The 15392-nt window shown below is 46.1% G+C and overlaps 1 protein-coding gene across 1 annotated transcript in view; it reads left to right on the top strand.

Annotated features, from left to right (window-relative positions):
• Positions 1-15392, top strand: part of NOS1 (nitric oxide synthase 1) — a 534740-nt gene that overhangs the window by 174389 nt on the left and 344959 nt on the right. Inside the window, exon 3 of the mRNA XM_086943269.1 lies at positions 3189-3326. Coding sequence (XP_086799395.1) covers positions 3189-3326 — 138 coding nt within the window. The remainder of the gene's footprint in view (positions 1-3188; positions 3327-15392) is intronic.

Raw genomic sequence — 15392 nt, 5'->3', positions numbered from 1 at the left:
CTGCGAGAATAAGACTCTGCGCCGACCTCGCAGATTCTCGAGGCAGCGGTTCCATCATTCCAGCTAAATCCATCGCTGCATCTGCCCCGCAGACACAGTATTAATTAAAAAACCCCGCCCCGTGAGCGGCCGCTATCTGAGCGCGCACCAACCCACGTACACTTTGGATCCGGCTTTGTTCAGAAGCTGCCCATAACCCTCCCGAAATACGCCTAGAAGGGTCTCTGCGTGTCATTGTATTCTATACCAGGCAAACCTAATTACCCAGTCCTGATGATGGTCCCTTAATAAAATCATGTTTTTGAAGAAAATCATGTCACTCTTATCTCTTATCATATTCTCACAAAGTTTTCATAAGTATGGCTCTGATTGTTCATTGATTATACTTTCCATATTTAGTTATTTTGAATGGAATCTAGCACTTCCATGTGCTCTTTACACATCCGCAGGTATCTGTGCAAGGTGTGTCACTTGGTCCATGAGGGCATTGTCGTCTTCCCTAAGCTAGCATGAGCATGCTGCAGACTGTCTGCTGCTTTACCAACGTTACTACACAAGTTTAATATGCAAATGCTTCTTTTGATATTTTCACATGAGAACCTATTGCTGTGTTCACGCTTTGCAGCTTCCTCGGATTTAGTCTGAACATTGTGAACAAGGTCGAACAACAATGCCCCTTGTCATTCTGTTCTGGTCAGGCCCTAGCTCCTAGACAACACAAGCCGATGCAGCTGTTGTTTGGAAATACATACTATGGTCTTATTGGAATGCACGTATAAGTAGAACACACCTGGAGAGTAACCTTTCCATGGAGAAGAGCATGACAGCACATATGATGTAGATCTGTCATGTATAGACTGTGGTACGGGGTCTGCAGATAACACCCAGAGATCTTCTAAAATATAATCATCCTGCTTCTATACAAAGGGAGGGAGGTTAGGCTACGCTGTTTCTCACTATGACTGATTCTTTTATGATTTACGGACTACTTGCTATGCTGACTGTATTTTTGTTGTGCATTTTTCTGCTTAGTGTGACACGTATACTGCATACTAGAGCACGTTAGTTAAATAAATATTCTAAACTTGTTCATGTCTATGTCAGATCTTATTGTGGACAAGTACAAGAGTATGAGTGAAAGGGTGTGTCTTGCTACTGCGATTACTGAGGGAGTTTGGATTGTTGAATTCTGGGGTGTCTAATCACCTGTTCCTCTGTGAGTGAGTAGGAGGGCAATTGAGACACTATAGCTAGTCGGTCCTGGGATCAAGTGTACTAAGGTGGTAGTATGACTCAGTCCCTATATACGAAAGTCCCATACTCCTATGCATAGTTCTATGTTTGAGCAGAATCCCTGCAACAAGTGTAAAATCGCAATGGTTGCAAATCCCAACATTGCCTATTGGGGCTCTACCTCTCCCCCAAGGCCAAAAAGGTCACAACACACTTTATAGACCTGGCACTCCTCTTGCCATAGTGATGTGATGTAAATCTGCCCCACCCCACCATCCTACAGTGGGATCCTTTGCTGAGATGTCCAAGTGGGCACAGGAGTAGAATACTGTTCTGCACAGAGAGGAATTTCAGGATCTCCAAACATTTACCATAGTAGATAACTTGACCCAATCCTCCATGATCTCCTGCCCAAGATGGGAGAGGACTCCCAGTCCCAGTAGCCTGTAGGAAATTAATCCATACACCCTCCCCCAGTCTTCTATCTATCTCCCCTTTGTGAACAACGGGTCCCTATAACCATCTACGTCCCAATCTTTCAGGGTTCTGGCATGTCCCTCTCGTTCTCTGGCTCAGCTGCACGATCGCTTTCTCACAATTTATTGTACTTGGCTGTAATCTCCACAATTATTGCCCCGGGGAGTGGCTTTCAGGGCGTTGGGGGGACGTTGTTTGTTCATTGTTTGTGTTCCAATTTATTTACAGTGGACACCAAGCTACTTAGGCGGACGGGGAGTGCACTGCTCACCTCTGCCTAAAGCGAATGCAGCCCCCCACCCACCTACTGCCGGTATACATAATTCTGATTGCTATTGTATCATGTCTGCTTTCTAATCTGTCAATAAATATTAGTTTTACAAAAGAACCTTGATACAGGGCTCAGTCTGCCATTGCATTACCCACAAAACAAGCCGATCCCTTGCAAAGGGAAATCACTGGTGAAAGCGTCAACCGAGGATACAACCTTCAGCCCCACAGAGCATGGTCCATGCGAAAGGCCTCCACTCTCCAGATCACACAGAGTCATGAGAAGCAAACCATCTCTGATGTAGGCATCAAGCAACCAAACATCTTCAGTACGCACTATGGCCCACATGCATCAACATGGCCATTTGCGATTCCTTATTAGCAAAAAATAAGGAATCGCTAATAAGGAATCGCAAATGGCTATGCATGAAGAAATTGCTAAATAAATTGCGATTTCTTAAAATTCCTTAATTGCGACTCACAAATTGCGAATCACAATTAAGGAATTGCTCCCCATTCATTCCTATGGGCCTAGAGGCCCATAGGAATTAATGGGATGATATTCTCAATTTGCGATTAGCAATTTGCAAATCGCAAATTGAGAATGCGATTTCAAGGGTGCAGGGGTGTCCAAAGGACACCTTGTTGCACCCCTGAAATCAATCTGTGCACATATGTTGTGCACACATATGCCCTAAGGGCATGTGTGTACACAACATGAAACTTTGAAAAATGCACAAAAGTGCATTTTTCAAAGTTTTCGCAAATTACCATGAGGTTCAACCTCATGGTAATTTGCTCCCCCTAAGTGCGAATTCGCTAATTTTTAAAGTTTCATGCATTGCAATCTCAGTCTAAGAAATCGCAATTTTGCGATTTCTTAAATTGTGAACAATACAAAAATTGTGATGCATCCCAAATAATGAAATTGCATTCGCAAACGGCCGAATTTTGCGATTCGTACCCTTTGCGAATGCAATTTTTTGAGATATGATTGTTGTGTTTAGGGGTAGAAATAAGAATTTGCAAATAAGAATTTGCTCATGAAAAAGTAAAGTAAACAGTTAATGTTATCTGTATGGTGACTGTGTAAGATGCCAAAGTATTTTTTCTGCATTATCGGTTTAGGCAGGCTAACGTTTGGCTAGGACCTCACAGTTCTGTTCTCAGAAGTCGAAATACTAAACTGGTTTTCTCCTCCTCTCCAGCTCCAGTCATCCGGCCGGCATTCTCCAACAAAAGCACTAGTAAACGGGAGTCCCTCTAAGTGCCCACGCTTCCTGAAAGTGCGAAACTGGGATTCAGGTGCCGTGCATCACGACACATTGCATATGAAGAGCGCCATGGTAAGGTTCATGGAGGTTGTGTCCCTTGTATCTTGAAAGAGCCTTTATCACACTGTGCATGAAGAGTACCACAATAGTGACCAAGTGAGGTTGTCTGTGTCCCTTGATTGTGGATTTTCAACAATTCATATTTAGGAACCAGGCACAAGTTGCACAAGTTATTATTTTGTTCATGGAGGTGTACATATCTCAATGAACAACATCATAGTTTTTTATTAGCATTTATGCTATGTGACTTTTTAAAAGCAATCATTTCCCTATAGAAGTTAGTTATTCCACTCAGTGCCAAGTATCAGTGTTACCCACTTAGAGGAATGGACGTCAATTTACCAAAATGCTAGAGACAGAAAAAGTGACACCAGGTGCTCTTTAACCCCCCCCCCCCCCTTCCACATCACAGGAAGTGAAATCCTATGACTCTGACTCATCCACGTAGGAAATAATGACACATACATGCCCTTTAACCAGGATAACATCTTAGGAGTGCATCATTAAAGTACACAACGAAGGCACAAATAAACAAGCATTTGCAATGCAATAGGTCTCGCATTAGGAAAGTTTGAGCTATTGGTCTTGTAAATGACAATTTTTTTATTTATGTGTTGGTTTTGAAAATAGCTAAATTAATCGCTTTGTCACTTACAATGACAATAGTTATTATAACTTTCACAAATGTGACACCTATCGCATTTGTAATGCAACATGTTTCGTATTTACGTGACTTAGATGTATTGATATTACAAATGACAATGGCTTTTAATTTTTTTAAATAATACTTAAATAAAAGTGATTGTAATTTATAATGGCAATAGCTTAAAGTTTTGTAAATAACTTTTGTGAAGATTATGTTCAGTGTATTTTATTGGGACGAAAATCCAAGAACAGAAGTGAAATATTAACATCTTTTTGTGACATTTGTAATAAAGCTTGAAACATTGAGAGAACACATTTGAACCAGTTGTTGTTGAATAGTTGCGCAGATTGATGCTGGGGTGGCGCTGAGTGATGCTGTGGTGGTGCTGAGTGATGCTGAGTGGTGCTGTGGTGATGCTGAGTGATACTGGGATGGTGCTGAGGGGTGCTGAGTGGCGCTGTGATGGTGCTGAGTGGTGCTGAGTGGTGCTGTGGTGGTGCTGAGTGGTGCTGTGGTGGTACTGAGTGATGCTGTGGTGGTGCTGAGTGATGCTGTTGTGCAGCTGAGTGATGCTGTGGTAGTGCTGAGTGATAATGTGGTGGTGCTGAGTGATAATGTGGTGGTGCTGAGTGATGCTGGGGTAGCGCTGAGTGATGATGTGGCGATGCAGAAAGGCACAAAAAGCAGTTTAACAGAGGGCAGAAGGGCAGAAAAACAAGGGGAAAACGAGTGTAACAGAGGGCAGAAGGGCACAAAAAAACGAGTCTAACAGAGGGCAGAAGGGCAGAAAAACAAGTATAACAGACTGCAGAAGGGCACAAAAAATGAGTCTAACAGTGGGCAGAATGGCAGAAAAACAAGGGAAAAACAAGTCTAACAGAGGGCAGAAGGGCACAAAAAACAAGTCTAACAGAGGGCAGAAAGTCACAAAAAACGAGTCTAACAGAGGGCAGAAGGGCACAAAAAACGAGTCTAACAGAGGGCAGAAGGGTAGAAGGGCAGAAAAACAAGGGAAAAACGAGTCTAACAGAGGGCAGAATAATGAATAATGAAAAGCGGCCGGGAAATGCAAGCGGCTGGGAAATGCGCATTTGTTTGTCCACACTGTGCACCATCTACCCAGAAGGTACTAATGTGTATCCCTTAATGTTCTCAAACGGCAACCATAAAGTAAAAGAAGTATATTGTGCTGCATAACTAAATATTTATAAGGTCCCAAAAGCAAGACCTATTGGCTATGCCGGGATAATTTGTAGTGGTCTTCAGTGACACAGCAGGGAAACTTAGTAACCCTATCTTAACCTGAGTTTATCCTGTCCAGAGACACTAGAGCGCTGGACTCAGACCCCAGTCAAGGCAATATTCTGTAAATGCCTTAAAAACGAAATATTGGTTTATTCTCTGTGTTAATGCCATTAACTCCTTTAATCAAAATATTTTGACTGAGTTAAAGAAAAGTCCCCAAAAATGCATACCTAACATGCCTTCATTTTGAGGCACCAGAGCCAACCCGTGTTTGAGGTCATTAAAAAGTGGCATCCTTGGACTCAAAACGTATATATTTCATTGCTGTGGCCCTGCTCCCCAAACTGTGCCTGTTCATGCAGCACATTATGGTGTTTTAGTGGAGTACGAACAGATAGCGGGTAATTATTTTTAATGAAGTATGCACTTGATTGCTTACAGCACTGTGCAAAGTGCTTGAAAGGCTGCAAGTTAAGTGGCTCAGCTTTCAGATGACCAGGTTATGTTGAGAGTTAGGTTTATCAGCATTAGTTTCCAGGAGACAATCAAATGTGAAAGTTCACTTTCACAATTAGAATTCTTTTGAAGATTGGCGTGGTTCTAAGGGTATTTGATCGTTTGAGTAGTGATCACGTTGCTATCTGGTCTTTCCTTCAAGGAAAGATTTCAAATAGGCATAAAGGTTTTATACTCATGGACTTTGGTTTGCTGCCAGTACGGCTTTGAGGAAATCTTAGATCGGAGTCGAAGATTGTGAGATTATATTCTTCATATTTTTAAAGGGTTTCTTTTGCCCGCTGTGTCGCTAGGTTGTTGGTGTTCTCTTTTAATCTACCTTTTGTGTTCTCTCCTTTGGAAAGATCTACCTTTGAACGTTTAGAGTATGTTGATCTTGAAAATCGTACTCTTATGCTGTGCAGCATCGCTAAAGTAAAACAAAAAAAATGTACGCAGCCGCCAGTGTTATTTTTCTAGGTGGGCACACCGTACATGAACCTGAAGCAGTTTTTTGTTTTTAGTTGCTGATCTGAGTCGGATTGGTAATTAAAAATGAAACAAAACATAGAAAAGCATGCAGGGGAAGGGAAATAACATGGGGCCTAACAATAGCAGGATCATAGAAACAGCACGGGAGAGGGGAACGGGGGCACGGAAGCAATGCGGGTAGGGTTGGGGAATGCTGCACAGAGTAAGGAAGGGGAGGGTGGGGGATGCAAAAGCAAACCTGGAAGGGCAGGGGGACTTGGAAGCATTATGGTGGAGCGCTGGCGGATGCAGTACGGAGAACACACAGGTAAGTACAACAGGGAAGTGGACGAGAGAAGCACATGGAGACAGACCGCAGCATGCAGGGGTAGAGAAGCACACGAAGAAGACAGCTTTAAAAACACATGCTCTCTCTGTTAATGTACACCAAAAGAAACAAGCGCTTACCCTGTGCATCAGCCCACACGCTCGCCCCCGTCAACCTCCAACGCAGAGTCCAAACACGACTCCATCCCACCCCTCTGACGTAAGACGTTGTTGCTAGTGCGCACCTCACCCAAAGCTATCCGTTCCAATTCTGCCAGGGCCGCGCGCGCTCGGTGACGACACAAAAGCCGCCAGGCGCGTGGCCCGGGCGTGCCCTTTTGCCTTGTCGGACTGGTTAGCGCAGGTTACGGGATATGTGGAGAAGCAAGTTTGTGCCTGGGGACTGTGTCACGAGAGCCTGCACGAGCCAACCAGGCAGCTGATCTCAGCCAATCAGAGTTGGAGTTCCAGACGAAGCCGGTAGTTGATTGTGTAGTTCTGGCCAGAGGAGCAGCGGTGACGCGGAGGCTGCAGAGTCCGGAAAGGCGCCGATGCGGTGAGTGGGGGGAGTGGGGTGGGGGTCTCTGTGTGTGTGTGTGTGTGTGTGTGTGCGCTCGTGTGTGTGGGGGTGGGGGGTCTCTGTATGTGTGCGTGTGTCCCGATGCATTGTGCCTGCGTGGGTGTATGTGTGTGTGCGCATGCGTGAGTGTGGCTGTGTGTGATTGAGAGAGGCTGTGAATCTGAGGTAGGGGATGTGCACGGCGCTGTGCGCGCCCACAAGGAGAAGTCGGCGCTCGTGCCCATCCCCTGACTCAGATTCCCAGGAAACTAAAAACAACAGTTGTCGAGCTAGACAGCAGGCTACCCATGCGCAACTCTAGCTCGACCTAAAAATACCATAATTGTTACTAACGATTTACAAAAGGGGGTGGTGATGAACAGAGTGTCTGAATTGAGCAGACCACTCTTACCCAGTCCAAAGATCAGGGCTTGATCCATCACCGTTATTTATCTCACTGCCCCATCCCAGCTCAGAACCTGGCTATATGCAAATCAGTCTGTCCCTGGCCCAGTGCATCATGGGAACAGGGCAGACCAAACTACCAAGCCAATTCTTTACCAGAAAGGAGACAAGCTACCGGGGACCGGTTTCTGGCATTTCAGCCTCTTCGGCCCGGCTTGCTTGAATCCTGATGGAGCAGTGAGAAAGGGACTCATGTCTGAGTATACCCTGCCACACCTATAGTGGCCAAAATCGATTTACAAAAGGGGGTGGTGATGAACAGAGTGTCTGAATTGAGCAGACCACTCTTACCCAGTCCAAAGATCAGGGCTTGATCCATCACCGTTATTTATCTCACTGCCCCATCCCAGCTCAGAACCTGGCTATATGCAAATCAGTCTGTCCCTGGCCCAGTGCATCATGGGAACAGGGCAGACCAAACTACCAAGCCAATTCTTTACCAGAAAGGAGACAAGCTACCGGGGACCGGTTTCTGGCATTTCAGCCTCTTCGGCCCGGCTTGCTTGAATCCTGATGGAGCAGTGAGAAAGGGACTCATGTCTGAGTATACCCTGCCACACCTATAGTGGCCAAAATCGATTTACAAAAGGGGGTGGTGATGAACAGAGTGTCTGAATTGAGCAGACCACTCTTACCCAGTCCAAAGATCAGGGCTTGATCCATCACCGTTATTTATCTCACTGCCCCATCCCAGCTCAGAACCTGGCTATATGCAAATCAGTCTGTCCCTGGCCCAGTGCATCATGGGAACAGGGCAGACCAAACTACCAAGCCAATTCTTTACCAGAAAGGAGACAAGCTACCGGGGACCGGTTTCTGGCATTTCAGCCTCTTCGGCCCGGCTTGCTTGAATCCTGATGGAGCAGTGAGAAAGGGACTCATGTCTGAGTATACCCTGCCACACCTATAGTGGCCAAAATCGATTTACAAAAGGGGGTGGTGATGAACAGAGTGTCTGAATTGAGCAGACCACTCTTACCCAGTCCAAAGATCAGGGCTTGATCCATCACCGTTATTTATCTCACTGCCCCATCCCAGCTCAGAACCTGGCTATATGCAAATCAGTCTGTCCCTGGCCCAGTGCATCATGGGAACAGGGCAGACCAAACTACCAAGCCAATTCTTTACCAGAAAGGAGACAAGCTACCGGGGACCGGTTTCTGGCATTTCAGCCTCTTCGGCCCGGCTTGCTTGAATCCTGATGGAGCAGTGAGAAAGGGACTCATGTCTGAGTATACCCTGCCACACCTATAGTGGCCAAAATCGATTTACAAAAGGGGGTGGTGATGAACAGAGTGTCTGAATTGAGCAGACCACTCTTACCCAGTCCAAAGATCAGGGCTTGATCCATCACCGTTATTTATCTCACTGCCCCATCCCAGCTCAGAACCTGGCTATATGCAAATCAGTCTGTCCCTGGCCCAGTGCATCATGGGAACAGGGCAGACCAAACTACCAAGCCAATTCTTTACCAGAAAGGAGACAAGCTACCGGGGACCGGTTTCTGGCATTTCAGCCTCTTCGGCCCGGCTTGCTTGAATCCTGATGGAGCAGTGAGAAAGGGACTCATGTCTGAGTATACCCTGCCACACCTATAGTGGCCAAAATCGATTTACAAAAGGGGGTGGTGATGAACAGAGTGTCTGAATTGAGCAGACCACTCTTACCCAGTCCAAAGATCAGGGCTTGATCCATCACCGTTATTTATCTCACTGCCCCATCCCAGCTCAGAACCTGGCTATATGCAAATCAGTCTGTCCCTGGCCCAGTGCATCATGGGAACAGGGCAGACCAAACTACCAAGCCAATTCTTTACCAGAAAGGAGACAAGCTACCGGGGACCGGTTTCTGGCATTTCAGCCTCTTCGGCCCGGCTTGCTTGAATCCTGATGGAGCAGTGAGAAAGGGACTCATGTCTGAGTATACCCTGCCACACCTATAGTGGCCAAAATCGATTTACAAAAGGGGGTGGTGATGAACAGAGTGTCTGAATTGAGCAGACCACTCTTACCCAGTCCAAAGATCAGGGCTTGATCCATCACCGTTATTTATCTCACTGCCCCATCCCAGCTCAGAACCTGGCTATATGCAAATCAGTCTGTCCCTGGCCCAGTGCATCATGGGAACAGGGCAGACCAAACTACCAAGCCAATTCTTTACCAGAAAGGAGACAAGCTACCGGGGACCGGTTTCTGGCATTTCAGCCTCTTCGGCCCGGCTTGCTTGAATCCTGATGGAGCAGTGAGAAAGGGACTCATGTCTGAGTATACCCTGCCACACCTATAGTGGCCAAAATCGATTTACAAAAGGGGGTGGTGATGAACAGAGTGTCTGAATTGAGCAGACCACTCTTACCCAGTCCAAAGATCAGGGCTTGATCCATCACCGTTATTTATCTCACTGCCCCATCCCAGCTCAGAACCTGGCTATATGCAAATCAGTCTGTCCCTGGCCCAGTGCATCATGGGAACAGGGCAGACCAAACTACCAAGCCAATTCTTTACCAGAAAGGAGACAAGCTACCGGGGACCGGTTTCTGGCATTTCAGCCTCTTCGGCCCGGCTTGCTTGAATCCTGATGGAGCAGTGAGAAAGGGACTCATGTCTGAGTATACCCTGCCACACCTATAGTGGCCAAAATCGATTTACAAAAGGGGCTGTAATGCCAGAAACCGGTCCCCGGGAGCTTGTTTCCTTCCCAGTGTAAGAATTGGCTTCTGTAGTTTGGTTTGTCCTGTTCCCATCATGCACTGGGACAGGAACAGACTAATTTGCATACAGTCAGGTTCTGAAACTGGGATGGTGCAGTGAGCTAAAAAACGGTGTTGGATCTAGCCCTGATCTTTTGACTGGGTGAGAGCATTCTGCTTAATTCAGAGACTCTGTCCCTCACCACCCCTTTTTGTAAATATTTTTGTCCACCCTAAGCGTGGAAGGGTATTCTCAGATGTGAGACCCTTGCTCATTGCACCATCAGGATTCAAGCAAACCGGGCCGAAGACGGCTGTAATGCCAGAAACCGGTCCCCGGGAGCTTGTTTCCTTCCCAGTGTAAGAATTGGCTTCTGTAGTTTGGTTTGTCCTGTTCCCATCATGCACTGGGACAGGAACAGACTAATTTGCATACAGTCAGGTTCTGAAACTGGGATGGTGCAGTGAGCTAAAAAACGGTGTTGGATCTAGCCCTGATCTTTTGACTGGGTGAGAGCATTCTGCTTAATTCAGAGACTCTGTCCCTCACCACCCCTTTTTGTAAATATTTTTGTCCACCCTAAGCGTGGAAGGGTATTCTCAGATGTGAGACCCTTGCTCATTGCACCATCAGGATTCAAGCAAACCGGGCCGAAGACGGCTGTAATGCCAGAAACCGGTCCCCGGGAGCTTGTTTCCTTCCCAGTGTAAGAATTGGCTTCTGTAGTTTGGTTTGTCCTGTTCCCATCATGCACTGGGACAGGAACAGACTAATTTGCATACAGTCAGGTTCTGAAACTGGGATGGTGCAGTGAGCTAAAAAACGGTGTTGGATCTAGCCCTGATCTTTTGACTGGGTGAGAGCATTCTGCTTAATTCAGAGACTCTGTCCCTCACCACCCCTTTTTGTAAATATTTTTGTCCACCCTAAGCGTGGAAGGGTATTCTCAGATGTGAGACCCTTGCTCATTGCACCATCAGGATTCAAGCAAACCGGGCCGAAGACGGCTGTAATGCCAGAAACCGGTCCCCGGGAGCTTGTTTCCTTCCCAGTGTAAGAATTGGCTTCTGTAGTTTGGTTTGTCCTGTTCCCATCATGCACTGGGACAGGAACAGACTAATTTGCATACAGTCAGGTTCTGAAACTGGGATGGTGCAGTGAGCTAAAAAACGGTGTTGGATCTAGCCCTGATCTTTTGACTGGGTGAGAGCATTCTGCTTAATTCAGAGACTCTGTCCCTCACCACCCCTTTTTGTAAATATTTTTGTCCACCCTAAGCGTGGAAGGGTATTCTCAGATGTGAGACCCTTGCTCATTGCACCATCAGGATTCAAGCAAACCGGGCCGAAGACGGCTGTAATGCCAGAAACCGGTCCCCGGGAGCTTGTTTCCTTCCCAGTGTAAGAATTGGCTTCTGTAGTTTGGTTTGTCCTGTTCCCATCATGCACTGGGACAGGAACAGACTAATTTGCATACAGTCAGGTTCTGAAACTGGGATGGTGCAGTGAGCTAAAAAACGGTGTTGGATCTAGCCCTGATCTTTTGACTGGGTGAGAGCATTCTGCTTAATTCAGAGACTCTGTCCCTCACCACCCCTTTTTGTAAATATTTTTGTCCACCCTAAGCGTGGAAGGGTATTCTCAGATGTGAGACCCTTGCTCATTGCACCATCAGGATTCAAGCAAACCGGGCCGAAGACGGCTGTAATGCCAGAAACCGGTCCCCGGGAGCTTGTTTCCTTCCCAGTGTAAGAATTGGCTTCTGTAGTTTGGTTTGTCCTGTTCCCATCATGCACTGGGACAGGAACAGACTAATTTGCATACAGTCAGGTTCTGAAACTGGGATGGTGCAGTGAGCTAAAAAACGGTGTTGGATCTAGCCCTGATCTTTTGACTGGGTGAGAGCATTCTGCTTAATTCAGAGACTCTGTCCCTCACCACCCCTTTTTGTAAATATTTTTGTCCACCCTAAGCGTGGAAGGGTATTCTCAGATGTGAGACCCTTGCTCATTGCACCATCAGGATTCAAGCAAACCGGGCCGAAGACGGCTGTAATGCCAGAAACCGGTCCCCGGGAGCTTGTTTCCTTCCCAGTGTAAGAATTGGCTTCTGTAGTTTGGTTTGTCCTGTTCCCATCATGCACTGGGACAGGAACAGACTAATTTGCATACAGTCAGGTTCTGAAACTGGGATGGTGCAGTGAGCTAAAAAACGGTGTTGGATCTAGCCCTGATCTTTTGACTGGGTGAGAGCATTCTGCTTAATTCAGAGACTCTGTCCCTCACCACCCCTTTTTGTAAATATTTTTGTCCACCCTAAGCGTGGAAGGGTATTCTCAGATGTGAGACCCTTGCTCATTGCACCATCAGGATTCAAGCAAACCGGGCCGAAGACGGCTGTAATGCCAGAAACCGGTCCCCGGGAGCTTGTTTCCTTCCCAGTGTAAGAATTGGCTTCTGTAGTTTGGTTTGTCCTGTTCCCATCATGCACTGGGACAGGAACAGACTAATTTGCATACAGTCAGGTTCTGAAACTGGGATGGTGCAGTGAGCTAAAAAACGGTGTTGGATCTAGCCCTGATCTTTTGACTGGGTGAGAGCATTCTGCTTAATTCAGAGACTCTGTCCCTCACCACCCCTTTTTGTAAATATTTTTGTCCACCCTAAGCGTGGAAGGGTATTCTCAGATGTGAGACCCTTGCTCATTGCACCATCAGGATTCAAGCAAACCGGGCCGAAGACGGCTGTAATGCCAGAAACCGGTCCCCGGGAGCTTGTTTCCTTCCCAGTGTAAGAATTGGCTTCTGTAGTTTGGTTTGTCCTGTTCCCATCATGCACTGGGACAGGAACAGACTAATTTGCATACAGTCAGGTTCTGAAACTGGGATGGTGCAGTGAGCTAAAAAACGGTGTTGGATCTAGCCCTGATCTTTTGACTGGGTGAGAGCATTCTGCTTAATTCAGAGACTCTGTCCCTCACCACCCCTTTTTGTAAATATTTTTGTCCACCCTAAGCGTGGAAGGGTATTCTCAGATGTGAGACCCTTGCTCATTGCACCATCAGGATTCAAGCAAACCGGGCCGAAGACGGCTGTAATGCCAGAAACCGGTCCCCGGGAGCTTGTTTCCTTCCCAGTGTAAGAATTGGCTTCTGTAGTTTGGTTTGTCCTGTTCCCATCATGCACTGGGACAGGAACAGACTAATTTGCATACAGTCAGGTTCTGAAACTGGGATGGTGCAGTGAGCTAAAAAACGGTGTTGGATCTAGCCCTGATCTTTTGACTGGGTGAGAGCATTCTGCTTAATTCAGAGACTCTGTCCCTCACCACCCCTTTTTGTAAATATATAATTGTTACTAAAGCACATACGTGTGTATTATTTTTACCATGTGTAGTTTAGCTAGGTTGTAGGGAGCATTATACACTATTGGGAATTACAGCAGAATTATAAGCTTTGAGTTTCAATGCAGAGTTTTAAATTGAATGACTTTACTAAATACAGTAAAACTGTTTTGTTAAGTTGTTGCTCTGTGCTGTCTCCTTGTTAGGCCACTCTTAAGAAGGGATGTGTTCTGGAGTGACCAAATCCATACTGTCATCAAACAATTGCACCATGCGTCTTAGTTTACTCCAACACCAGCCAGGGTAGCATGTGTAAGGGGAAGCTGTACAGACAGAGAGTTCTTTTAGGTCGACAGGCACATTTCGTGTAAAAGACACAGGCAGTCAACTGGAGAAAGGGAGGTGCAAGTCCTCTTGTAGATAACACAGCCAGTAACAAGGTTCAGCCTGGCACAGCAATCAAAGTACACATTTATGCCATGCCATTTTTTCTCTTTATGTCATCATTTGATTAAGAAGCCACTTGGTTATTTTGATTGATATTGGGCCCACTCAGTATAATCTGATTTTCTGTAAGGTCCTCATTCGCCCAAAAGATGTGTGCTATCCTTTCAGTTAATTTGTGGTTTTAAAGCTGGAAATATCCTACCTCTTGGCTGTTGGCAGTTAAACTGCCTTGTACCCTGTCTCAGGCAATCTAAAAACTTGAATACCTGCTATCTTGTTGGATTTGGTTTTCTTCTCTCCTTTTCCGGACTGAGGGGCCCTACAAAGTCATATGGTAATTCCAGAAATAGAACAGTACATGAATAAAACTCGGCTGCTGCTTGCAGACCTGAAATGAACCAGGTTTGTTTGTAATTCACCAGCAGAAAAGAAACGTTTTAATTCATTGTAGTGTGCACAAACTTCAGAAAGTATTTCTGCAAAATAAAAGCATTCTGAGGAGTGATATATAAACTAAAGAATTAACCCCTTGCGTGCGGCGGGAATTCCCCGCCCATGCTGACTCCGCCTTGCACGGGCGGCGTCATGACGGAACCGCTCCGTCATCAGCATGCAAGGGGTTAAAGTGTCCCAGTTCTGGTCAAGCAACAGAAAGTAAACAGTGCACATCTGAGGCTGGCTTTGCCTTTGAGATCTCTGAGTTCAGGGCTCGCAAGGGATTCTCGGGGGTTGCAGTGGTGACCCCTAGAGACCCCTAAATGACGTCTATGCTTAGAGATTCATTTAGAGCCTGGCACCGCTGTTGCTTAATGGTTGTGTTGATTTGGTGCCGCCTCTCCTTGCCTGGCAGTGGCTGGTGGGCAGTTTTTAAAGTTACCTGTCATGCCAGTGGGAGGGAGGGAGGAGGGGTAAAAAGTCACAAAAACTGCGCTGGGCGACATGGAGCGACTTGGTTCAGCAAAAAAATGCGATGATTAGTCCTCCACACCTTAGACAACCCACACCTCAAATTGGGTTGTTGTCTAAGGGTAATACAAAAATAAGTGTTCTTTATCCGATAAAACTTCCCCGTTCTCATAAGGGACATTTTTGTTTCTTTATCTGCTGTCCACTACCGCAGCACTATGCATGGCACAGATAAAAACCTGGTATAAGTGGTGCTAGGAGGCCCACCTTCAATAGAGCAGAGCTTCCAACAATAATTGCAATCAAACTGTGGTGAGGGGTTTCACATTGAGGGAGTTGGTGGTGGCTCCATCTTCAGGACCTCTAAAAGAGGTGGCAAATGCAAGCGGCTGGCCTACATGATTGACATCATTTTTTGGTCACTGTAACTGTACTCTCGCTGTCTAAATTACTCCTTAGTGACTTTAATTTTTTTATATTGTGTTTG

Source organism: Lissotriton vulgaris, chromosome 11 (genome assembly GCF_964263255.1).
Source record: "Lissotriton vulgaris chromosome 11, aLisVul1.2, whole genome shotgun sequence".
Taxonomy (NCBI): Eukaryota; Metazoa; Chordata; class Amphibia; order Caudata; family Salamandridae; genus Lissotriton; species Lissotriton vulgaris.
This window is presented reverse-complemented; position numbering and strand designations above follow the sequence as displayed.